The sequence below is a fragment of the Puma concolor genome, chromosome A2 (assembly GCF_028749965.1).
Source record: "Puma concolor isolate L17-30 chromosome A2, mPumCon1.1.hap2, whole genome shotgun sequence".
Classification (NCBI taxonomy): domain Eukaryota; kingdom Metazoa; phylum Chordata; class Mammalia; order Carnivora; family Felidae; genus Puma; species Puma concolor.
In genome coordinates, this window is record NC_141668.1 from 126,117,047 (window position 1) to 126,142,139 (window position 25,093).

The following is a 25,093-nucleotide window of genomic DNA, read 5'->3' on the forward strand; positions in this document are numbered from 1 at the left end:
TGGTAACTGACAAACAGTTTTGAGCATAGGAACCATTTCAAGATCTCTCAACACTTTTTCTGCCAACAAGTATGATCAGGCTTAGCCTTTTTTCTTTTTATACAAAGTTTGGAAAGACAAAAATTAACTGTGGAGACATGGGTGGAAAAATTTTTTCTTATTCCAAGCAAAACATTTTAAAGCCATTTTAGAACATCATATCTTATACAGGAATTAACATGTTGACTAAAAATCATTCTTACATGTTTAAAGAGCTTCAGCTGGTAAACCTCCTTACATGAGTCCAAATTAGTGATATTTTACTACATTTGGCACAATGTCGTAAACACTTATACAGATTCATGTCCTTGGTTAGACAAGTAGTACATAGTATAACAGTGCCCTACTTGATTGTAACTTTTTTATGAGATAGAAATTATTGTTGAATGAACAAAAGAGAGTCATTAGAATGTGGTAGTGAGAATCCTAGAATTCCAGTGGTTAAGACACGGTAGTATTTGTTACTAGCGATCACTACATCATCAGTTCCTTGAAGGCAGAGGCTGTGTATTATGGATCTATACATCCCTTACCTAGTACAGCATTCGGTACAAAGTAGATGTTTAGTCAGTATTTGCTGAATAAATATGTTGTAGGAGAGAATTCAGGAATTCAGTTCAAACAGGAAATTCTCTTCTCATGATGCTTTTGCCTGGATACCGCATCCCTTTCTTCCCTTCAAGTGGCGTTGTAAATGACTTCTTGACCTTCCTGGCCTGTGCTTAGGACACTCAATCCTTTCTAGAGTTAGGCCTTCGTATAATGAAGCAGAATTACTCAAGAAAAACAATCTGGGATGTTTATACTCTTAAACTACTCTGAAACCACCTGATGGTATGATAGTAGATATTGAACAAATGGCTCTCAAAGAAAACACCAAAGAATTCAGCTTTTAGTGCTTGCAATTTCTGTGGTGTAAATACTTCCGTCATGGCCAATTTCAAGCTAAGAACAAGAAGTCAATGAATACTGAGAAGGATACACAGATTCAGCTACTGCCAGTAGGAAAGCCTTGGCACATAACTTTTTTTCCTTACTTCCCCGAAACATACTCTTATGGGAAGCTAACAGGACAAGTGGACCCTGGGAATTCAGCTTTCCCCAGTTTTGAGCCTCACCCTAAAGCAGTACCATAATCTCCTTTCTCCTCCCCAGGCACGCTCACAACCCAGTGATGAGAAGAAAGGAACTTCGACTCCCTTCCATTTCCTTTGATTGTTTCATTTTGTTCCCTCATCTGTGTGGGTCAAGGTATCACAGCAGTTTTAAGGGCTTCTGCTATACATGCCCGGCCCTAGACATACAGTCTCAAGAGGAACATAGAGTGTGGATGAGCAATGTTTATGTCACCCAGCAGTGACTGATTTCTTGCTCGTCATGTGACTTCAGTAACTCCTTACACTGAAGGAGTTTTTTTTTTTTTTTTTTTTAATTTTTTTTTTTCAACGTTTATTTATTTTTGGGACAGAGAGAGACAGAGCATGAACGGGCGAGGGGCAGAGAGAGAGGGAGACACAGAATCGGAAACAGGCTCCAGGCTCTGAGCCATCAGCCCAGAGCCCGACGCGGGGCTCGAACTCACGGACCGCAAGATCGTGACCTGGCTGAAGTCGGACGCTTAACCAACTGCGCCACCCAGGCGCCCCTACACTGAAGGAGTTTTAACATGGAAAGAGAACACACATTTTGCCTTTGTGCTATGAGCATTTTTAAACACATTCAAAAAGCTTCATTAAGAGCAACCTGCCTTACACTAAATATAAAATTCACTTCTTTAGGAGCCCAGAAGAGCCACTGTCTGCTTATGTTGAAAAATACCACCTGGAATGTTGCTTGTGCAAATGCTTTATTTCTGGTAGAAATGGTCTCACATGACTGATAGAGCTTCTGTCAATACTGGGTTCAACAATGGAAACACGGGTTAACTGTATGTATAGTGGTGATAACAACAGAACAGCCTAGTCATTATTCTGCCCTCCAACTCCTATTGGCTTTTTATTGTTTTTTGACAGAGAGAGAGAGAGAGAGAGCAAGCGCGCACACAAGCACTTGAGTGGGGGAGGGGCAGAGGGAGACAGAGAATCTTAAGCAGGCTCCACGCTCAACTTGGAGTTAATTCCACAACCTTGGGATCTTGATGTGAGCTGGAATCAAGAGTTGTACGCTCAACCCACCAAGTCATCCAGGCTCCCCATTCTATTGGCTCTTACAAGTTTGAAAGCAACTCTGCCATGACGGCTTAAGATGGGGTAACAAGAGGATTTACAAAGCAGATTCTGGACCTGTGGCACCTAAATTGAACTGGTCATAGGAATCACCTAGAGGAGCTTATTAAGCATATACAGTCCTGAACTCTACCTGCCATGAGAAGGACCTGAGAACTTATAATTTTATAATTTTTGCCCCTGAAAATGTGATCCTCAGAGAAGAAGCATTGGTGATCACCTGGGAGCCTGTTAGAAATGCAGAATCTCAGGCCCAACCCAGGTCTTGAAATCAGAATCTAAACCTAACAAGATCCCCAAGTAATTTATACATGGATCAAAGTTTGAAAATCACTGTTAAATCTTCTTGAACACCAATTCTAACATCTTCTGGACTACCAAAATAGAATCCACATGTTGCCAGAAGGTGATAGAGGGGAAAAAATACTCCATTTCATTTACTGGTTCACTAATTTAAAAAGACTTGTAGAGACAAGGGTAAAAGATATAAAGTAACAAACGCATTTAGAGGATGGCTAACGTCAAATACTGGAAGGGTAGGAAACAATATTATTAGACTTGCCACAGAAAAGTGAACTTTTGGAAGCCAAAGCAGACAAGTCAATATGGTAGGCAGAGGGAAGAAGAAGAGCGTATTTCTTACCGATGGATAAAAGAAAATAAGTAATTTTGCTACAAGATTCAAACTTTCTTCCTGGTTCTACAATGTAAGAAAAGTTTATTGTAAATCTCCTTAGGTAAAGAACTATGGACTTCTAAATGAATAATGCCTTCACAGCAGTTTTACAGATGACTGAGAGATTTTAGTTGTAGGACAGTCAATATATGGTGACACTGCTCAGAGATGCCTTGGACTGCATGCCTGAGTCACATTTTAAACTCTAGCTCAGGGGCACCTGGGTGGCTCAGTTGGTTAGGTGTCCGTTTCTTGATTTTGGCTGAGGTCATGACCTCACAGTTCGAGAGATGGAGCCCTGCATCGGGCTGTGTGCTGACAGCACAGAGCCAGGTTGAGATTCTCTTTCTTCCTTACTCTCTACCCCTCCCCCACTCTTTCCCAAAATAAATACAACTTTGGCTCAATGAAGGCATTTCTTTGGGTGAACTCATGTAAGGAATTATCATAATATGTACCCCTCAGGTTTCAACGTCTCCCTTTGGTTGGCTTTTAAAGTAAACTCTATACCGAACATAGGGCCTGAACTCATAGTCCTGAGATCAGGAGTCGCATGCTCTACTGACTGAACCAGCCAGGTACCCCTCCCTTTAATGAGCTTTAAGTCACCAGTCATGCCAAGCAACAACTTGGCTTCGTCCTTCCATGGCAATCTGTGAAGTCACTCTGTAGGCCTAATTCTACTCACCATGTTGGTGAAATGGAGCCTTCAGCCATGGATGGAACCTCTGATGCCTGATATTTCTCTTCTATAGAAGGACTTCAGATTGAGAGTCCTGATCCAAATCAGAAGATTTGCTGGTAGATTGTACTCCACTTAACACACACACACACACACACACACACACACACACACACACACACCCTAGGATAAGTTTCCTGTTTCAGGACAGTGTTTCTCAAAGTGTGAGAACCAACAGCATCAACATCACCCAGAAACTTGTTAGAAATGCAGCTCCCCAGGTCCCATCTCAGCTACCGTATCAGAAATTCGGGGGGTGGGGGTGGTGACTGAGCAGTCTGTAGTTGAACATGTCCTCCAGGTGATTCTGATGCATGGCAAAGTTTGAGAATACCGTAGAAAAAGTAATGGCCTTCTGATTTGATCAATTAGAGCAGTAGTTCCCAAACTGTGTCGTTCACTAGAATCACACCTGGGCAACTTTAAGGACTAATGCCTGGGACCTAGGCCCAGGGTCTGAATTAGTTGATTTGGAGGATGGTAGGGTATCAGGATATTAAAAAGCTCCCCAGATGATTTTAATCAGCAAAATGTGAGAATCACAGAAAAGGGGTTTGGTAATGATTTGGTGGCCGTCTGCAAGAGTTTGGTATGGATACTAGTTAACAATAGCAAACATGTCTGATAATTCTACAAACACTTCTAGACTTTAAGAAAGGTTGCACTTGGGATCTCTTAGTTTGGGCAATAAGGTACATAATGGCAGCCTCATTTTACTGATAAAGGGAGACGTAGTAACTTGTTAAAAATTTCAAATTTGACATCCAGGTGGATAGCTTTCCCTTTTCAAGACAATTTTAGTAAAGCTTCTGCCTAGATGACTACATCTGGGTAAGAAAGGTGTTTGTCCTCTCATTGGATGCTGATCACACTCGGCACATTTGATTATTTTGTAATCTGGCTCAACGAGGCAGCTGAGAAATCAGTCAGATGCAGATGAGCACTTGTGAAAGCCCCTGTGAAATAACTTTTAGTTTAGTCTTAATGTTTTCCTAATTTGAGAGCCAATCATCTGGATAAATGCCAAATTAACCAAATAATTGCTCAAGCCTCCACCTCACTTTAATTGGACCATCAGTTCCCTAATGGTATTTGAGCGTCCTTCCAGGGTCACATGTCCTCTACCACACAGGCCAGGAGAATCCTCACAGTACAGAAGCATTAGACACAAATTCCTCAGGCAGAACCTATTTCTGTTCCATTACGCAGTCCTGGCAAAGTCAGGTCATATTCAAAAGACTTACTTGCTCTTAGGATAGTTCATCCCATTTCAAAATCAAAGATACTCTAGAAAACTAGTTTAACTCTCCATTAAGGTACAGACAGTCTCAGCCTGGTACAATTACTTGTTCTCTGTAGAGAATGCTGTTGGTACCCTCACATGGATTCTTTTTTCTTTTTTTTTGGCCCCACCTGCTGTGAGTGTTGGCTGCTTACCACCTCAGCTGCCCCCTTCCCTGGGAAATTGGGAGGTTTTCCTCCATCTGCACCCACATCACCACCCCAACCCCTACTGCTCATGCTACTACCACCTAACCGGCAGCCCAGGGACGGACTGATAAACAGAGATTTCAGTAAAGGCCAGTCTCCCTTCTCCAGGGAGGAATAACTCTGAGAGGCAGTTTATGGTCCAGATATCCCTCTCTAGGACAAGACATAGGCTAAACTTTGCCTGCGACCATGACCTTATGCAGCTCCTCCACTCTTTTCCTATCTTGCTTTCTTTTATAGGCTTCTCCCTAGAGAATATTCCTTCAATGGCTCAGAGGTACCTCAATCCCTGCTTCTGCTTTTGGGACCTCAGTTGTCCTTTGTCCTTACCCCATGATTATATACACAGCATAAGCATTCTAATTGGAGCATCACACAAAATCTCAAGGTTGGCAATTCAATCAGCAGTCCCTGACACCAAGAGGATCATGTGGACACAGATATGAAACATGAATAGAAACGCTGCAGGAGAAAATTTAAATTTTTACCAAGAAAATATGTAACTTACTTTTTTTTAATTACATGAAAAAAAAATTTTATGTTTGTTTATTTTTGAGAGACAGTGACAGACTACAAGTGGGGCAGGAGCATAGAGAGGCAGATACAGAATCTGAAGCAGGCTCTAGGCTCTGTGCTGTCAGCACAGAGACAACACAGGGCTCAAACTCACAGACTGCAAGATCATGACCTGCCCTGAAGTCTGACACTTAACCGACTAAGTTAAGGCACCCCTTAATTACTAACTTTAGGCATCCCTAAAATTACATTTTATAGAAGATCCAAGTTCCCCGTGGTTATCAGACTGTATTCACCCCAATTCCAATATACCTTCATGAGTGGGAGAGAAGGACAGAATGATGGCATCACCCAGCAAATTGTGCAGCACCCCAGGGATGTCCACGGGGGTACATCACACAGTTAACCTCTTCCACGACATAAGTTAATACAGGAGAAAAAGTCTGGGAACAGATGCCTTGAGGAATAATAACATATCAATGGTGACAGGTCAATTACAAACAAGGACATTTTCTTTTTTTTTTTGATTTTTTCTTTTTTTAATGTTTTATTTATTTTTAAGAGGGGGGGAGAGAGAGAGAGAGAGAGAGAGAGAGAGAGAGAGAGAGAGAGAGAGAGAGAAAGAGAGAGAGAATGAGTGGGGGAGGGGCAGAGAAAGGGGGAGAAACCGATTCTGAAGCAGGATCCAGGCTCTGAGCTGTCAGCACAGGGCCCGATGTGGGGCTCAAACTCACGAACGGTGAGATCATAACCTGAGCCAAAGTTGGACGCTTAACTGACTGAGCCACCCAGTTGCCGCAAACAAGGACATTTTCTATTTGATGTACTCAAAACCAGGCCTACTCTAATAGACTGACCTCAAGGTAAAAGTCTATGTTATTCTTCCATCCAGTGAGTAAATCACCCAGTACCTATGTTAAATATTTAGCAGTTTCAATCCATTAAATATAGATATGTTACATACACATTAAATACTCAGACAGAACACATAAAACAAGACCAAGGGAAAAGCCTATCAAATATGTGCTTCCTAACCATCTCTTATTCATGACTCTAGGGTTATTACCTAGCTTGAAAGGGAATCTCCTCTCTAATGTTGGGAGATCCTGATATTTGATCAATAGCTTGAACCAACATACTGACTTTTTTCTTCCTGATACTAAAGTTTTCTTGTGTTTCTTTATTCAAATTCACCATGATTCTAAGAAAGGTAATAACAAATCAGTCATTTGACCCCAAAGAGTCAAATTATTACTATTCTGTAATACACAAAGTGACTTGTGGAACACAATCATATTTATAGCTTACCCAGGTTAACCAGTATTAATTTATGTGTATTTTAAAATAGTGAAATGTCTTCTCCCTCATTCAATTAAAATGAACTTCAGGGATTTACTCACTTTACACTTAACTGTCCTTCAATTCACTTCGAGCATATTAATATGATTTTTTGGAAGAGAAAATGGAATATTAAAGAAGGAACTTCTAAGCTTGTTACTCAAGAGTCTCTAAAATTGGTCCTTAATTAAGTTTTCCATCTATCTAAAACTTTGCCCATATACTTTATGTATTTGAGTCAAAATTTTTGAAAACATTCCAGGGTTCTCTATGTGTAAGAAACCATCCAGATGTTTTATAACTTTGAGCCTCTGTTAAGGCCATTTCACTCTGATCTGGAATATTCCTTGTCCTCTTTTCTGTCTGTCCAAATATAAATCACTGTTCAAGGCTCAGCTGACCATCCCAGTGCATCAGCCAAACTCTCTTTCCTGAATTCCTGGAAGCCTTTACTATTTTTACCACTGTTTGTCCTGTATCATTTCCTGACATGCCTTATTGTTCTCATATTCAACATGGTTGAGATCAGAATGGTTAAATAATTTCTCAGGCATTTTCCTCTTATCTTCACTGCTCTAGCTTGCTGACCTCAGGGCACGTAAGAAAGTCTTAAGAAAGGACTCAGATCAAGAATTCATTTGGAATTAGTTCCAGTTGGAAGTGATTTGAAACAAATCTCTGTAAAAGATGGAGCAGCGATTCCCAACTCACAGCCCTTGAACCCTGGTGGGAGGAGGGGACAGGGTCTGGAGAAGGGTGTGCAAGGAGTTGTTTTAAACTGTTATGTTTCATCCATGCATAAGAATATATACATAAATGTATATGTAGATATACAGACACACATCTCATATACACTCTATTGTTTTCAGTTATGGGTAGGTGCTCTAGATAAAAATAATCTGATAGTCTTTTTCATTTCCAGCTCTGCTTTTGGGACTAGTTATTCTCGGTCTTACCTCATAATTATATGCCATGATGTACAGTCATTTGTTATTATCAAATTTTATTATTTTAACAGAGGGACTTACAGAATCTTTTAAAATTGTAACGGGGTTCTCAGAGTTGAAATTTGGAAAGCACTCATCTAGAGGGACTTAGGACAATGCGATTCATTCATTAGGCTGTATACCCTCAGTTTTAGCTCTTCTTCTAACTAGTTGGCTTAATGTTTAATGGACAACATATTTGTTTTTGCAGAAAATCCTAAGTAATCTACCATGCTGAATTGTGCTCCAAAAAGAGTCAGTTAAAACTACCAAGAATCAGATCCAACTGGCACAGGGTGAAACTATCGTACTTGTCCTGGAGGAAGCTGGAATTATTGTTCCCAGTGTTAAAAGAATGAGAGGTAGGTAGCAGCTTCCAAGAAGGTCATGCTTATTCCAGATGCAGAGTGTCCTTAGGCTTCACTGAAATGGGCTGCAGCGCCATGAACTCTCACATATTCTTGTCTTTTATGGGATATTGGCCCAAGCTAAAGAACTTGGTGACAAGAACAGTCATGGAAGCTTTTCCTTCCTTTGTTAACTTGCACAGGGAAGAAGTACATTCATCTTGAGAGCATCTACTGCCCATGTAAGCTCTACATGCTAGGCATGAAACAACACCTTGCTGAAGAAAAAGTTTGGACTCTGAAACTGGTCAAATCATCAGAATTTATGATATCAGCTCCCGGTGTGTGCTTTTCTCTCATTCATAATCTTTCTATTACACTCTCCCTAAGAACTACTACTTAGGTACTTTAGATAAATCCCAAATTCAGAGCCAAGATTTTTCTATGGGACACATACAAATTGATAGCCTGGATTTTTTTTAAATGTCCAGAGGTTTGCCAATTCATTTAATTTATACTGTCTTATTTTTTTTATGTTTCATATTTATTTTTGAGAGACAGAGAGAGAGCACAAGCAAGGGAGGTGCAGAGAGAGAGAGCGGGACAGAGGATCCAAAGCAGGCTCCAGGCTCTGTGCTGACAGCAGTGAGGCCAACACAGGGCTCAAACCCACAAACTGTGAGATCACGACCTGAGCTGAAGTCACACACTCAACCGACTGAGCCACCCAGGTGCCCTTATACTTTCAATGATATATTTACTTAATTCATACCTCATTTTTAAAAACAGTCTCTTAACTGTTTAACACATTTAGCACATAATTTAACGCATTCATTCATTCCTACGTGCATTATTTACTGAGTGCATACTATGTGCTTCCCTGTTGCATTAAGTCCTGAGAATAAAATAAAAAATAATTTAATGTTTATTTATTTTTGAGAGAGAGAGAGAGAGAACATGAGTGGGAGACGGGCAGGGAGAATCCAAAGACAGTCTCCAGGCTCTGAGCTGTCAGCACCCAGCCCGATATGCAACTCATTAACTGCAAGATCATGACCTGAGCCACAATCAGATGCTTAACTGAGCCACCCAGGAGCCCCTAAAATAATGATTTAAACCAAATATGGTCCTTGACATGATGGGGAAGTTAAAATGCAATGGGAGAAAAAGACAGAAAAATCACAACAAATGTAAAATGCAACAGTGGCATCTGTTACAAAGGACAATTAAAAGGCAAATAAAAAATCTGCAAGAGGTGAAGTTGCTCTGGGCATGGGGCCAGGTGTGACGTTCTGAGGGAGCCACAGTGGAATCTGAAGATGGAAGAAGGGAAGGAGTTAATGAAATGAAGGGCAGGAAAAGCATTTCAAGCATAAGGAACAGTATGCTCCAGTGGCCCTTGGAGGAAGGGAGGAAGGTGAAGATGTGGAACAAATACTGTGAGTGCAGCTAAAGAGCAGGGAAAATGGGTCATATGGTGAGAGGTAGCTGGAGGGCAGACCACTTGCCTATACAGTGATAAATTCAGATATGGAAGAACAAGACACACTTTGCCAGCTATTCCTAGCAACCTTCCCAAACCAAGTCAACTCTTCTTCCTTCCAAGCTGAATTTTGTAGCAAATCAATACAATATCAAGATTCCACAGCATTTCAGAAACTGCTCAAATTAGAACAGTGGTTGACAGAGGAATAAAAATGGGTGCCAAGGGAACTGTGTTACCCATTGGAAGCATCAGTAGAGGCTGGTTTAGAAAGTGGTCTCTGGGTAAATTCCTAGCAGTGCTATTGCTGGGTCATAGGGTAGGTCTATTTTTAATTTTTTGAGGAACCTCCACACTGTTTTCCAGAGTGGCTGCACCAATTTGCATTCCCACCCCAATGTTTATAGCAGCACTCTCAACAATAGCCAAATTATGGAAAGAGCCTAAATGTCCATCAAGTGATGAATGGATAAAGAAATTGTGGTTTATATACACAATGGAGTACTACGTGGCAATGAGAAAGAATGAAATATGGCTGTTTGTAGCAACGTGTGATGCTAAGTGAAATAAGCCATACTGAGAAAGACAGATACCATATGTGTTCACTCTTAGGTGGATTCTGAGAAACTTAACAGAAACCCATGGGGGAGGGGAAGGAAAAAAAAAGAGGTTAGAGTGGGAGAGAGCCAAAGCATAAGAGACTCTTAAAAACAGAACAAACTGAGGGTTGATGGGGAGTGGGAGGGAGGAGGGGGTGGGTGATGTGTATAGAGGAGGGCACCTTTTGGGATGAGCACTGGGTGTTGTATGGAAACCAATTTGACAATAAATTTCATATATTGAAAAGAAAAAAAAAGAAAGTGGTCCCTGGTATTGCTTGGAGAATGCATTACTTTTCCCTCGAGCAATATCTTTGGTCTCAAGATTTCTTTACCTTTTTTTTTTTTTTCGATTGAACATCATGCTTAGCAAAACACGTGTTAGTTTAGTGACTTAATTTTTTTTTCCTTTCCAGGATAAATACTCACCTATAACACTAAGCTCTGCGCTGGAAAAGATAACTCCGTGTTTATTCTCGGCCACACACTGATACATGCCAGCATCTGAGAGGTTCACTACTGTTATGTTGAGCATTCCTTGCTCAATTTGAATTCTATCCTGTGAAAGAAAAGAGGAACACAAAACAATGACCTTCTCAACTGAGACCTTAAGGCAATTTTGCTACATGTTATATCAAAGGGGCTTAATGAGAAGAAAATAGCCATCATATAAGCAATTTACATTACATGATCTATTTATCTGTCAACTAAATTTGTGGCAGGTCAGATGCTAAATGGAACAACCTTGTACATCAGTTGGTAAATGGAATTTAAATTGTAGGACTCTCTGGAGTTCTCATTGATTCAATAGTGAAACCATTCAGATTAATATCCTCTCTAAAATAGATGAACTTGAAATTTAAAATGCTTTTGTACTCTCAGGCTTTGTGCTGACTGGGGGGTGGGGTGGGGTGGGGAGGAGGGTAGGGAATACAACCATATTTACTGTTCAGAGTATTAAAACATTCAGATTATGAGGAGGCAGCACTTTGAAGGTTAAGAGAATTGTAATCTATATATTATAGATTATAGAAGCAGAGACAAATATTTAATATTGGTTGATGTCAGTGGCATAATCTAAGCTTAGGACCATCTTCTGGAGGCCAATTGGAAGAAAGAAGAGTTAGTGTACTGAACAAAAGACCATTCTCATTTGTCAGCCTGAGGATACCTAATTTGAATTATCAATTTTTGTAAGTCCCAAAAAGGATCTCCTCCTCCCCAGGAACCTGCCATTTAAAAAATATAAGATAAAAAGAAGTACTGGTTTTCTATTGGCCGCAGGGTTGCAATTTAGCAGGGTAGACACCTTATTAGGCTCTGATCAAATCTAGGTACCCATGTTCCCTCACGTTAAATAAAATTGAGGAAAATGCTGGTTATCTGGGTACCTACACTTTAGTGGTTTGAGTTTGGCTTTTATAATTGGGAGAGTCATGGAGTCAGCAGGAGCTCTTCCAGGGACAGGAGAGGAGTATGTGACAGGGCGACAGTCCCCTTTCTGCTTTGTGTGCACTGATGACCCACCGTTGCTCACAGCAGGCACTCTTCACTGGGCCGCCTACGGTGGAGGAAATCTGAGTATGAAAACCTGCCTCTTAACTTGGGGCCTGAGTAAAATGTCAAATTTCAGGAACATTTGAGTTCAGTAGGAAAATACCACAGGAAAAGTTTAAATTGGACACAATTGTTCCTCATTCTTATTAAGGCCCTCCTCATCCTCCCCTTGCTTCATTCCTAGTTCTTTGTCGTCAGGGTCTGCTCCCTTAGATGAGCATTCCTGTATTATGTCAATGTCTCCTCTCTCATAGGAGATTCTCATAATACTTTCCAGATGCTCTTTCAGAACCAAGGTATTTACTCTTTAAGCTGCTAAGTTTGATGACTGCTCACAGCTGGGTCCCTCTCTCTGGGTAATGCTTTTGGCAGAAAGAACTTCCCAAATTCAATGCCTGGTTGGTGCAGTGGTACAAACCGCATCCCCCCCCCCCCCAACCTTTGCCTCTAACTTGGGAACCTCTGAAGGGCCTTCTGCTCCATAGCTCCCCCTGTAGGCTTATATTGAAACTGCACCACTGTTTAACCTCTGCCCAGTCTGGCTTCTCTGACTCCTTCATAGGTGAGGCTCTGAGAGCTTTCCCAGCATACCTCCTGAACACAAATGTCTGCCTAAGAGTCTGTTTTTAGAAAACACAAAGAAAGACAGTGACTACTGAAGTATTTATTTTCAAAGAGCATTTGGACTTTTCTTCCCTTTGGGCCATATTCCCTCCCCCTCCTTTTCCTTAAGTCTTATTTTCCATATAACCAATTCTGAAAACCTTATTCAGGCAAACTTTGGTAGTTAGTTCTGAATCCAGGAGACCTTCAATATTTGAATCCTGGCTCTATTACTTACTAAAGATGGATATGACCTTAGGCAAACTGCTCTGACCTCAGGCAAACAAGGCAGGTTCCTTGTCTGTAAATTGGGCATAGCAATAGTACTTACCTCATAAGGTTCCTTGTGAATACCAGATGAGGCAATGTGTTTGAAGTGGCAGGATAGGTTAGCACTTGTTAAATGTTTGAGAATCACACCTTCCAAATCCTTTTTAAACATTATTATAACCTATCATTTCCCCCTAACAAAATGAATAGTCTGCATAGAATTTTCATTTCAGGGGTTACATATTTCTAAAATTAACATTTTCTTCTTTTAAAGTCTATTTGTGGGGGGGGCCTGGGTGGCTCAGGTGGTTAAGCATACAGCTCTTTTATTTTTTTTTAATTTTTTTAATGCTTTTATTCTTGAGAGAGAGAGAGAGGGAGACAGAGTGCAAGTGGGGGAGGGGCAGAGAGAGAGGGAGACACAGAATCTGAAGCAGGCACCAGGCTCTGAGCTGTCAGCATGGAGCCCGATGTGGGGCTCAAACTCTAACCATGAGATCCTGACCTGAGCTGAAGTCGAATGCTCAACCAACTGAGCCACCCAGGCGCCCCAAGCATATAGCTTTTTTTTTTTTTTAAAGCATATAGCTTTTCATTTTAGCTCATGCTAGGAACTCACGGTTCATAAGCTCAAGCCCAGCATTCAGATGGAGCACTGTCAGCCCGGATCCTGCTTGGTATTCTTTCTCTCCCTCTCCCCCACTTGTGTTTTCTCTCTCAAAATAAATAAATAAACTTAAAAAAAATCAGTCTGCTTAACTTTTCAAAATATCTTGTTTATTTTCATAGACATAAGTTCTTTATTTAACTCTTTCAGCATCCTAAACAGACTCATTCCTATTTCTTTGTTAGACCATTCTATTGTTTGGTTCAAATTTCTAAAAAAATAACTTTTTGAAAATGTTTTGGAATATTGGCTTACAGGCTTATTTGTGAAAAGGAGTTATTTTTCTTTGTTTGTTTTTATTCCCATCAGCAGTTTTGTCGCTGTTCTACCTCATCCCCTGGGTCACCAGTCCAGAAGCAGATCTGCTCATGGATTCTGTGAGGTCCTGACCTGTGAGGACACTCAAATTACTGCAGCTCTCAGCCCAGAGCCAGTGGGAATCCTGGCCCAAGACTTTCCACCTGTCTTGCACCACTGTGTGTGATTGCTTCTTTCACCGGAGAGCAATAGGTGGGGAAGATCCACACCCCAAGCCCTTACTCCAAGGATATTGTATCCTGTCTCCAGAGAGGATTTTTGCTTTTTTATTTTTTTTATTTTTTTGAGAGAGGGCACAAATTAGTGAGGACCAGAGAGAGAGAGAGAGAGAGGGAGAGAGAAAGAGAGAGAGATACCTATGAGGGGCAGAAAGGGGAGAGAGGGAGAAAGAGAAGTGGGGCTCAACCACAACAGGACTTGTGTTCACCCAATGCTGGGCTCGAACTCACAAACTATGAGATCATGATTTGAGCTGCAGTCCCAATACTTAACTGACTGAGCCACCCAGATGCCCTGGATTTTTGCTTTTTTAAAGCCAAGCTCTCAGGTACCACTGCCTTCCCTCAGGCCTACAGTCTAGTGCCTCCAGTCGCAGTAATCACTTTCAGTTTTTGTTCTATTTCTGTTGCATCAGAAATATTAATCTTGCATTTGCATATGTCATTACTACGTGTTTGGAGGCAGAATGGGTGTTTTGATGGTGATCTTATTGGACATCATGTTGTTGTCCAGAAGTCTCCACGAACAGAAGAGAATAACAAAACCACATTGAGAGGAGAATTTGTATGCTGGGAGGTCTTACTCTCTCTTATATAGAACACATACAAATTTGTTTCTTAGCACAGTTACATGTTCCAGACTTTCTGCATGACTTTCCAATTGTACAGCCAAAGATGTTAATTTATGAAAACCAAAGATTTTGTACAGAAGCTTAATTGAACAAGGCTGAAGAACTGGATGTATGGAGTTTCTATGTATCAACTGCATTCACTTCCACTTTTTCTGCTATTAACACTTGTTGCTTATTATTTTCTAAATAACTCATCATTTTCCTGTTTCCATAACAATGAGGTCACATGAAACATTACAGTCAATACTAAAATATGATTATCATCAGTTGGCTTACCCGAGTTAATAGTGGTTCACCATTTTTTAGCCACCTGTATGTAGGTTTGGGCCTTCCATTTGCTTTACATTCCCAAAAGACATTTTCTTCAATGGCCACATGTGTATCGTTTATTTCTTGAATCCAATTAGGTTGAGCTATAGCAGTTCAGAAAGCAAAGAAAAGATGTACATTCAGTATATGTTCAATCTATTTTTATCACATGAAATCGAAGGACAAAAGTAGGCTTGTAATAAAATCATTTTTCCAGGTGTTATGCATATTTCAAGGCTGGGTAAGAGTTCAGGGGTACTTTTAGAAGACAACCCACTCTATGTCCAACTCTGAATGTCCTGTTTTTGCAGCCCATGTGGCTGGTCTTTTAATTGCTAAAGGCAGAAAATAAAAGCAGCATTGCCATATGGCCAAATTAACTGTCCCTCTCCTCCAAGTAGCTATTTTTTACCATTTTTGTAGGAGAAATATCCCACACTGCCCCACCATTTCTGGCTGGGAGCATGTTTTCCTAGATACACACTATGTTTCCCAGATTGCTTTGCAATTGAAGGTAACCATGTGACTAAGTTCAAGCTCAGCGTACCTGTGTGAAAGTAGTGAGATCAACTTTCAAGTTGTTTACTGAAAGATACTTGCCCCGAAATCTCATTGCCCCATACCATTGATGGGGGAAAAAAAAAAAGTGACAACTGCAATAGTCTTGGGCTCAGAGATAGAAGCTACGAAGGATGAAAATGCAGACTTATCAGTCTTGGACTTTGAATAACCTTGTAGAGCAAAGTAGCCCCAGACTCACCAGCAGATTGTGGGGGAAATATGTGGGGAAGAAATAAACTTTTTTTAAGCCAATGTATTTTTGGGTCTCTCTATTAGAGCAGCTTAGTCTCTCGCTAACTAATACACTTCACTCCTACATACTATATATTTTGTGACTTCTTTCTCCTTCTAGACTACATCATTGTTTACTATTGACTTCTTTTATATTGATAGAATGTTATACACAAGAGTATGGTTCCAGAACCCCAAATCTCTGAATGAGTCCTGATTTTTACCAAAACTTTCATAGGAAATCATCTCTTGCCCACAGTCTACCACTGTGGAATTCAAGGTAGCCCACCATCCTACACCACTCCCACTACCCAAATTATGCCACCTTTCTCATGCTTCAGTTGAAATGCTTTTTTTCTCCTTGTTCTCAATAAAGACAATGTTAATTCCACATTCCATAAAATGTCATCATAAATACCAAGCTTTGCCTACAGCACAATTCATGCTATTGTTAACTGTAATGGCAAATGTACTTAAGTAGAAGACCTTTAGTCCAAAGTTCATGCAGAAGAGAACCACAGCTATCATTCTGGAATGTTTCCTTCTCACAGGACAATTTCTGTAGGGTAATGCCTACCAACAGAAACCTAATAGTTAGAATTGTTATCAGTATTTAATTAGAAGGTGCTACTCAATATTCTTAACATGTCTCTTGTCTGATTTGACCTCAGAATCTTCATTGAGTGAGGCTTCAAATCATCTATAATTTAATTCAAAAGGAAATTACTAGTGTTGAGGCTAAGCTGTCTATCTTACCTACTTACTAATAAACAAAACTAGAAAAACACTCAACAAGTCACTTTACCAGCAGAGGTCTCTAGGTCCTTGAATAAATATTGCTTTCTCCTTTTCCCATTTACAAACAAATGCATGTTTTTCAAGGAGCAAAACACAATTTTACAAATCTTCTACTGATGGGGATGATGCATTGTTGCATAGGAGGGGAGGCTGAAAGGGTCGATTTAAAAAAAAAAAAGTTGTAACATCAACAAGCATTAATTTCAATGAAAGGTTATAACCTTCATCCTTGAAAGAGCTGCAAGTCTGCCATTGTTCTGTATCTTCCTGCTGCTCATGCAAAGGGAGCTCAAAAGGTAGATACCTTTTCTGTTCTCTGCTTGGAGAATTTGATGTGTAACCCTGATAGGGCTAACGGCAGTTGTGTGTCTGATTTCACATTCAACCTGCTGAATATTTACCCCCCACAGAGTCCATGAAAACAAAGCAAACAAGAAAAGCTACAGAAATCTATGTGGAATATTAACAACTAAGCCAAACTTTTCAAAGAGACTGAGGGAAAAATAAATGGAAGGGCAAATGTAACTTATGAAGCAATGTCAAGTTGTAGTTCAAAAAGGAAACATCAAAACCACGTGCAAAGACTGAGATTTCAATGTCACAGATTTCCTGCAACACTTGAGCTTATTCATTGCTTTCTTTCAAAAATATAGAAACTTGGAATGGAAGCAAAGCCTTGACATCCCACACTCAAAAAAGAGATGGGACAGGGCAGGGAGAGTCTTGAGAGGATTTTGCAAACACCTTGCAAAGTTCTAACTAACGACTTCCATGGGCTCATTTTGTCTCTTCCAACAGGCTTATGGAAGTTAAGGTGCTTGACAAGAATGCTCACTGGTAGTTATTTGTGCTGGTCAAGGTGAAATCACACACTAATTCAGCCGATGTAAGACATCATCATATACTTTCTTTGTTTTTAAGTAAAATTAATTCATAGAAGACATGTGAAATGATAAAAACATATTCCTTTTGAGGTGATACCTGGACAAGGGCCCAGGATCAGGAAAAGAATATCATATTATATAAATGGCAAAGAATGAGATAATCTTACTTTTTAACATGCCAGTTGCAGATCTATAGGGCAAATGCCCACACAGTGAAGATTTCTGCTGCCACTCACTTAGACTGGATGAATCAGATCTAAGTGAGTGAATTTCTTGTATGCAGTCTGTGACTGATGAAAATTGTTTATATCTCTCCATATCTCTTCAGGTCACCTAGTTCAAAGTCTTTGGATAACAAATGGTCCACTTTAGAGCATGATGAAAACATGATTTCATATATATATGTATGTATATATACATATATATGTACATATATATACATATATATGTACATATATATACACATATATAACATATATATATATGTTGGCTAATGCATATGGGTCTAAGGTATTTATTACTTAGTATCTAGTTTTAACTACCTTTTATGATTCCATTTATAAATAGTAACTCTTAAGTAAGACCTGAACAGGTTGGTATAGCACTAGTATTTCAGAAACCAAGTTGTATTTAAATGCCTTTTTGGGTAATATATGTAGATCCCACGTATTAAACAGAATGAATCACATCCACGTATTAAACCATCTATTTTCATGTTCTTTCAAGATTTGAAACAGAAGAATTCCTTCTCTGTAACATCTCATCTTGTTCTCAAGCTACAAATTCAAATATAAGGTTAAATGATTATGTAGGATTTGACCTTGTGACACCATTAGTCTCTTGGATAGATGAACAATCTTTTCATTTCAATCTTTTATAAAATAACTGCCAGAAATTACCTAAATCTTTGTGTATTCCAGCCAATGGAATCATGTAAGCATCATATCCAATAAGAATTTATACTGCTGATGGATTGAATTTGAACTCAGTGGCCAAACAATTCTCAAATCTACATCTCAACCTAGATCTCTGATTCTCCAAAACCAAAAATTTCTAATAAGAAGAAATGCCATCATGAGCCTTAGAACTTAGAAATTTAAAAATGTAAAAGAAAGCATATGCTGGGGAAAAGCATTTAAATCCCTATTGCAAAGATGATCCAGTGGCCATTCGAAATTATTTCTGGTTACTTACATAGTCTTGGAGAAGATGAATCAGCTCCAGGGAATACAGAGGTTTAACTAATAATATTGCTTAAGAAGTTTATTAGTAGTGGGTTTTATAAACCTGAAGATAATCACTTGGATTCAATTTACCACCTGGATATGGATATGGATATAAATATGGATAGCTGCTTCCCAAATCCTTATCTCCAGACTGGAAGTTTGGATTGTTCACAGAATCACTGATATATTCTCATTATCTTCACCTTGAAACCAAATGTTCCCAGCACTAGCACTTGAACTATTTACTTTCAAACCTTACTGTAGAGGGTATTCCAACTTATCCTTATAGTCTCCTCTGAAACCCCTGACTTCCCATTTGCAGAAGTCACTGAATGGAAAGACCAGCTTAACCAGCAATACTTATACTGTGTCCCGAGGTAGGGTCCAAATTTGATCTTTGTTCAGCGTTTATCATCTCCCATCCTCTGACTTCAGGCTCTCGTCCACTCAACACATGGCGGCAGGAAAGCATCCTACTATGGGGGGTTTCAAATTCAATTCTGCAAAGCTTTGAGGTCCCTTGGGAGGTATTTTCTTCAACTAGAGAAGGCTTGCTTTGTTTTAAACATAGAGAATTTGATGTAAAAAAAAAAAGGAACTTGATGATTAAACAACACATGCACTTTGAAAAATACTACACTGAAGCCATCTAAATCTTGTCTTGGATTTGGAGCCTGGAGATTGTCAGCACAGAGCCTGACGCGGGGCTCGAACTCACACACCGCGAGATCATGACCTGAGCCGAAGTTGGACGCTCAACCGACTGAGCCACCCAGGTGCCCCTTGAGACTGTATCTTGAACTAACTGAATTCTTGGGTCTCCCAGGTTCTCTGTTAATTTGTGCTTCACTCAGACACCCCTACTTAGGGTCTCTTCACCTCTGTACTGTACTTTTGCTTCTGGAAATGACAATATCATCAGGCCAAGCCTCTCAAAGGTAACAATGATAAACTCTATACAAAAGATAAAAGCTGACTATGTGAAGGCAGCCAAGAGCAAGCATATTTCTATTAATAGGTATTCACTAATAAATACAACAGATGTGACTGGAGGAATTAAGTCTCTGTGTGAGATAATGGACAAAATTTATGAATGTGTTTTGCACACTGTAAATGTTATACATACCAAGAGAACATTACCACCATTTCATATTTTTAGGCTAATATTTAAAGTACTCTGCCATCTTGTTCTACCCAGTTCTCTTACTTTCTCTCCAACTATGCCCAGAAAATACATAGCTGCCATCAAATAAGGGTCTTCTTTATCCTCAAGTCCAATAAGTCAGTTCTTCCTTGTATCTTTGTTCTTATCATTTTTTCTTCTTGGAATATTTCTCTCCCCTCCATCCCTAACCTGTTTTTACTCTGAAGAAACAGCTCCTCCATGAGGCCTTCCCTGATCGGCCAATCACAATCCTTCTGAACACATACAGTTCATTTGGCACAAACAGCTTGATTTGTGCCATCACTTGTATTGTTTTTGTAAGGCCTTACAGCTGGTTCACTAAGCCCACTTTTGCTCACAAAAAACAAGCTATTACTCTAGCCTAACATGGATTAATTTCCCTTTAACTTTCAACTTAATCACTACCTATTGATTCTCAGAATCTGGTCTTACTGGGTTGATTTTATCCCTTCCTGCTCCTTCCCCTATGCACCTTCTGAGCAAAATACCACCAAGCCCTGACACTATGTATTTATGGGGTATCTCATCAGCATCACTTTATATTTGTTATTTCTCAACCCCATAATAACCTGTAGGTTAAATGGAATTTTCCTCATTTTACAGATGAAGCACAGAAATAGTAACGTCTCAATTCAGAAAGGGGTCCAGTTAGGATGGGCACGCAGGCCTGCTTGCCTCCAACACCCATGCTCTATCTATAGGTTCTGAAAACATGTGCAACCTTACCATCAGTGGTGATGTGAGCATTTTTTGGACCTGTGTTTCTCAAAGTATGGTCTAAGGACCACTAGGATTCCCTAGGTCTCTTTCAGAGAGCCCATGACATCTTTTTTGTTTCCAACTACCTATCTGTAGGAGATTTCCTTCATATACTTCAACCAAAACAATACATCATGACTGACTGAACACACAAGCACATATAAGAGTCCAGCTTTCTTCTGTTAAAACAGACATTAAAGAGATTTGCAAACACATAAGCAATGCCTCTTTTCTTATTAATTTCTCTGTGAAAAAATATAATCAGTTTTCTTAAAATATGTTAATTATGTTAACAGGTCATTTTAAATTTTTTTTTTTCAACGTTTATTTATTTTTGGGACAGAGAGAGACAGAGCATGAACGGGGGAGGGGCAGAGAGAGAGGGAGACACAGAATCGGAAACAGGCTCCAGGCTCCGAGCCATCAGGCCAGAGCCCGACGCGGGGCTCGAACTCACGGACCGCGAGATCGTGACCTGGCTGAAGTCGGACGCTTAACCGACTGCGCCACCCCACGGACCGCGAGATCGTGACCTGGCTGAAGTCGGACGCTTAACCGACTGCGCCACCCAGGCGCCCCATTAACAGGTCATTTTAAAATAAAGTATTAAATTAGGGGCAGCCTGGGTGGCTCAGTCGGTTGAGCGTCCAACCTCAGCTCAAGTCATGATCTCACAGTTCACAAGTTCAAGCCCTATGTCAGGCTCTGTGCTGGCAGCTCAGATCCTGGGGCCTGCTTCCGATTCTCTGCCTCCCTCTCTGCACCAGCACACCCCCCCCCCGCCCCCAACCACCTCGCTCATGCTCTCTCTGTCTCAAAAATAAACATTAAAATTTTTTTTAAATAAAAAATAAAAAGTACTAAATTAAATTGTTTTAATTTTTAATATGGGATATACTGGTAGATACTGGCAAAAATCCTTTGGAGCATTTAATAATTTTTAAGGGTGAAAAGGGATCTTGAAACCACAAGTTTGAGAGCTCTTACTTTAGATAAGCACAGAAACTTTCAGATAAATGAATCTACTTATGTAAAACTTGCTACAAGTATATTTAAACAGTATTCCTTGCTGGATAAAAATTATAACAGTACCTCTGCATTCTATGGTAATAACGAGTGAAGACATTGAATTGAATTTCAATTCAACGAGTGAAGACACTGAATTGAATTTCAATTCAATATATTGATGTGACTTTTTCTTCCCTAGTCTGAAGCTTCTCTTGGGGTAAGGACCTTGTGTCCCCACTTCTGCATTACTTCCCACTGACCCTTATTCACAGTACGTTCTCAGTATGTACCTCTTGAAATTTACAGCAAGCCAATTTAGTGGAACTACCAGACAAAGAGACAGAACAAAAATTGTTGGCTTCATTTTAGTGGCACTGACGATAACTGAGGGTCTCAGTATCAGTTCTGTCCAGGACAATTAAACAGACTATTGGTCTACTCTGAAATTACCTTACCTGTTGTTTTCATCTTTTGGTCACTATGTCCTTTAAGCCACTTTGCAGGGCCGAATATTATCTAGAGATCACATACATGTAGCATATCCAGGGGGAAATTAGTATGCTGTGCTGCATGATGCTTCTGTATTCACTTGTTGATGACGTTAGAGATACTCAAACACTGTTCGCACAGCCATCAAGCCTATAGTTTTGCCATTTGAGCCAAAGGACCATAGCATACAAGGTTTAGACATACAGCCATATGTGTAATTTGGAATGGAAAATAAAAAGAGCTCATTCAGACTCAATCAGTTGATTACCTTAGAAAATAAGAAGAAAGAAAGCCAATTATTCATCTGGATGTTTTCATTTATGACACTGGTTGTGGGAAAATATGGAGAAAAAGTATCTGGATGATTAATGGATTTTCCCCTTATCTACTGCATTAAAATGTCTTATTGGCAGGAAAAATAACATGTGCAGTATAACAGAAAGGGCAGTTGTAGCCATGGCTCTGATTCTCACTCACTTTATGATTTTGGGTATGTTATTTCATGTCTCTGGGCTTTATTTTCTTTACTTATAAAAATCAAGGGGTTGGCCGTAGTAGTTCCTTCCAGCTCAAACGTGACAGGATTCTATGTATTACAGCCTGCTCAAATACTATATTCTCTATTTCCTAATGGTGAAGAGGATTTTACTCTCTTAACACCTGTTACATATAGGAGGAATTACACAAAAGCTATTAAATATCAGGTTCTTTTAGTTCACACTTCATTCTTCTAAATGATGACTATAATACTATTGGTCTATTTGTGGAAAAAAAAAAGGAAGTGACTATACAGACACAATGAGGCAAAAAATGAGTAATTATCAAGTGAATTAAATCCATTTTGTACTTTCCTTTCCCTTCTTCAAAGGTAATTACTTTAACGCCCTCATTCTACTTTGTCTGTGTAGACTGGCTACAATGCCTGATGTGACAGCAAGCTTTGTAGAGCTATGTAGCTCTGTAGAGAACCAGAACACCTTTGCCTGTGTGTAATGTAATCTCAGTTTCACTCTACCTACCACTTGCATACAGCTTAGCACAGAGTAATGGTTCACACAGTGTGGACTCTAGACAAACTGCATCAGCGTTACTGAAATACAACTTAAAAAAATTTTTTTTAACATTTATTTATTTTTGAGAGAGAGAGAGACAGAGCATGAACGGGGAGGGTCAGAGAGAGAGGGAGACACAGAATCTGAAACAGGCTCCAGGCTCTGAGCTGTCAGCACAGAGCCCGACGCGGGGCTCGAACTCCGGGACCATGAGATCGTGACCTGAGCCGAAGTCGGACGCTCAACTGACCGAGCCACCCAGGCGCCCCTGAAATACAACTTTTTAAAAATGCACGTTCTCGGGTCTCACCCCAGCTCTACAGAATCAGGACCTGTGAAGGTAGGGCCCAATATTCAGCATTTTAATAAATTCTCCATGTTATTCTGATGCACACTGAAGTACAAGAACCTCCAGCATGAAGGAACAAGCATGGCATTTGGAACCTAGCTCTGTGTCTTACTATGTAAACTGAAATCAGCTACATAAACTCTGGCAATCAGTTCCATCTACAAACTGGTTTCATTAGAATGAGAATGTCTTACCGGTTGTACCTCCAAAATATATCCAAGTCTCTCTATTCATTTTCCTTCCGTGAGTCCTAGCCACTATCATCTCTCACCTAGATGGCTCCCTGATCGGTTGTCCTGTGTTTGCTCTGGGTTCCGCATCATCTATTCACCACAAAGCAACCACCGTGGTCTTCGAAAGACAAGAATCATATTAAATCACTCTCCTGGTTAAAATCTTCCAGTGGTTTCCCATTATACTCAAAATAAAACCCAAACTCTGTGCCTGGCTCATAAAGTACCGCATAATCTGTTGCTTTCCTATGCTTCAACAATTTTGTCCTTTCTCACCAAGATTTTGTTATATTGATTTCCTTGATGCAGCTCAAACATGTCAAGTAGTTTCCTGTCTCAGGGCCTTTGCAACTCCTTCCCTTCTGCCTGGAATGTACTTCCCTCAAAACTCTGGCTCTTTCTCATCCTTCAAGTTTTGGCTCAGAGTTCAAATCTCAGACTAGTCTTCCCTAATGACCTTATCTTATGAAGCCTTTCTTCTGCTCCTGGTTTTTTTTTCTATCACATCCTAATTACTTTCATTATAATTCTTATCACAATATGAAATTTTATAGTTCATTTATTTGCTTAATAGTATATTGTCTTTCAACTTCTAGTAAAATATAAGCTCTTTGAGGGCAGGGATTTGTCCTGCAGCCCTAGTGCCTAACATGTTCTGCCATATGTGTAGGGGCCTCTTTTGGGCAACAGCCTTGAGCAATGGAAACTTGATTGAGGCAAAAGGGCCCACAGTGACCACTGAGCTGAATACAAACAGGTTCATTAAGCAAATCACCTCGAAAGAGCCATAGGCCCTAACTGACCATTTACAACCAGTCACAGTTCCTAAGATTACTGAAAAAGGGAAAGCTGTATACATTCCCCATACTTCCCCACTCTGCCCTATGACTATAGCCCCTCACCACCGCCTTGTGGCAGACAGTCTTTCTTTTGATGCCCTTCCCTCTGCTCCCTTGGAGTGTATGCAATAGGCTTGTATCTCCTTTGTTCTGCCTTCAGTGAATTCTTTCACTGCCTCATGCTGCCGGCCCCTACATCATCCAACGGGATGCACCACAATATGTAGGCAATGAAAAAAGATATTTGTTGAACTAATAATATATCAAAATCACTTTGGAAAATTTCTACCTTTAGCAACAAAGACCCATTGTATTTTACTCTTGAAAATTACAGACCTATTTGTAGAAAGTTTTTTACGTTGAAAAATGTCTGAAACAGCAGATTAAAACTAGACCACACTGCATAATGTACAAACTTATCCTGTCACTATATTGTATACCTGAAACTAATGTAACATTGTG

General features: G+C 39.9%; 1 protein-coding gene across 8 annotated transcripts in view; it reads right to left on the minus strand.

The window, feature by feature from the left end:
* The window catches only part of CNTN4 (contactin 4), a 903,676-nt gene that overhangs the window by 134,602 nt on the left and 743,981 nt on the right, over positions 1-25,093 (minus strand). For all 8 annotated transcript variants that reach the window (XM_086697570.1, XM_086697562.1, XM_086697563.1 and 5 more), the window contains 2 exons: positions 14,984-15,120; positions 10,872-11,001 (listed from right to left, as the gene is read on the minus strand). In XM_086697570.1, coding sequence (XP_086553696.1) covers positions 10,872-11,001; positions 14,984-15,120 — 267 coding nt within the window. The remainder of the gene's footprint in view (positions 1-10,871; positions 11,002-14,983; positions 15,121-25,093) is intronic.